We start from the raw sequence: 2111 nt of genomic DNA on the forward strand, positions 1-2111 counted from the left end.
GGCCTCTCTCATCTTTTTAAGTGGGAGAACTTGCACAATTGGTGACTGACTAAATACTTATTTTCCCCACTGTACCTTCTAGTTACAGCTCTATGTCTATAGAACTTTCCAGCTTTCACCCCACAACTTTTGCATCTGAGGAGCAAAAGAGGCTGCATCTTCTGTACCCCATACGTGCTCTACACACTTACATCATCCGCACACAGGATGTAAGGNGCGGAGCCTGTCACCCAACGTTCAACGTCACCACGTCACCGATCTAAAGACGTGATTAGAGGTGGCTTCAGCCAGGCGCACGAGGGCGCGCGTGTCCCATATACAACTGTGTGTTGTACTTCGTTCCATTCCTTCAAGGAACCGTGGTTATATTCATAACCTTATGTTTTCCCTGCATACAACTTTTGTTCTATTCAAAAGATCCTTTAAAATTACAGCACAATTAATAAAATAACCTAAAATATTATTTTACATCTGCCAGACTGACAGATTTCTCCCTTCATTTATTCCAAATAACCAAAACCTTCTTTATGTTGCAAAGAACTGAAACTACAAACATGAACATCTTGACTGTTTATTGTTTATAACCAAGAACTAAAGCAGCAGAAACATTGAGTCACACTGAGACACTTCAACAGGCTGGGTGTTCCCTCTGTGGCTGATCTGTCCCTTGGGGGCGCTCTCTCTGCTAGCAAGAGTTTGTTTTACAGGCACACGATGGGTTTGTTTGTTCGATGAAACTCGGGATGCATTGGAGTAGGGTTGAGCATAATCGTATCGTGTGCAATTAATCGTCAGAAAAACTTTAATCGATTACTTTTTGGCACTTGACGAYTAATACAATTAATGCCACTAGGCAGAGTCTGCTCGGTGCTCCTCTCTGCTTCACATATGATGAACATTAAAAAAAAGGTTCTGTAATTTATTTATCTATCAACACAATTTAAAATTTGATGTACAGCCTGAAGTCTGTAATTTTGAAACAATTTGGAACAGATTTTTATGAAGATCAAATCTTTCCCACTAAATTGGTCATGTGACTAGGACATAAGGGTGTTCAGGGACTCCAGGGGATTAATCGTCAAATTAATCTTTATTGGCTAAATACCACAATTAATCGTGACTAATTTTTTTTTTTTTTTGCCAATATCGCCCAACCCTACATTGGAGTTAAATAAGATGCTAAATTTAGTCCCAAAGTGATTGGGAGCAGGTGAGTAATGATGTGAGCCTTTGATGTCTCCACCAGCTGCAGGAAATTGGTAATATGCTCTGAACTGCTGAATAAAAAAAGTTTCAAAATTAATTTTGACTGAAGCTACTCTCCGCTACTACCACACCAACTTTGAGTTCAGTATTTTAATTAAATTAGCTGATTTACTGCCCTTTTTCTGATGGTCTTTTAGCAGTGGCAGCCATCTTGGATGTATTGGACTCTAAATCCAGTAATGACTTCCTGTTACTTTCATTCAGGTTTGTTTACTGGTTTGTGAGACATTTTGCTAACACATTATCAAAGCTCCAACATCAGTGACGGGAGATAACTGATAGTAAATTTAAAGCGTGGAGATAAAAATGAAAGGATGAATAAAACTAAACTGATCTCTATTGAGTTAATTTAGTAATAATTCAGACGTTCTGATCTTTTACGTCATATCCGTGAACTTATCTGAGTTTTGGGAACTAAATCAACATTTCTGCCAATTCGTCTTGTTCTTCAGAGTCCAGCAAAGAGCAGTTTGCCTCCACCAACATCGCTGAGGAGCTGGTGCGTCTCTTCCAGAAGCAGACAGAGCACGAGAAGAAGGAAATGATTTTTGAGGTTCTGGCTCCACTTGCTGAAAATGGTAAGAATATATTTTTTGTTTTTCTTTAATCATTACAAAGTGATTAAGTCTGGATGTTTAATTGAAAACCAGTGAGAGAAATCAGCATGCTCCTGTTTTTAAATAAAAATCACATCCACCACCTTCTGTACAGAAAATGAGTCATACATCCCAGACTGACTGCACTGTCATGACAGACAGCTCTGTGTTTGCTCAGCTGCTCTTTTTCAAGTGTGTGTGTGTGTGTGTGTGTGTGTGTGTGTGTGTGTGTGTGTGTGTGTGTGTGTG

General features: G+C 39.2%; 1 protein-coding gene across 1 annotated transcript in view; it reads left to right on the forward strand.

The window, feature by feature from the left end:
- Window positions 1-2111, forward strand: part of rap1gds1 (RAP1, GTP-GDP dissociation stimulator 1) — a gene marked incomplete in the record, with an annotated part of 77214 nt that overhangs the window by 49432 nt on the left and 25671 nt on the right. The window contains 1 exon segment of the mRNA XM_014021072.1: window positions 1719-1844. Coding sequence (XP_013876526.1) covers window positions 1719-1844 — 126 coding nt within the window.

This window comes from Austrofundulus limnaeus, unplaced genomic scaffold (assembly GCF_001266775.1).
Source record: "Austrofundulus limnaeus strain Quisiro unplaced genomic scaffold, Austrofundulus_limnaeus-1.0 Scaffold277, whole genome shotgun sequence".
Classification (NCBI taxonomy): domain Eukaryota; kingdom Metazoa; phylum Chordata; class Actinopteri; order Cyprinodontiformes; family Rivulidae; genus Austrofundulus; species Austrofundulus limnaeus.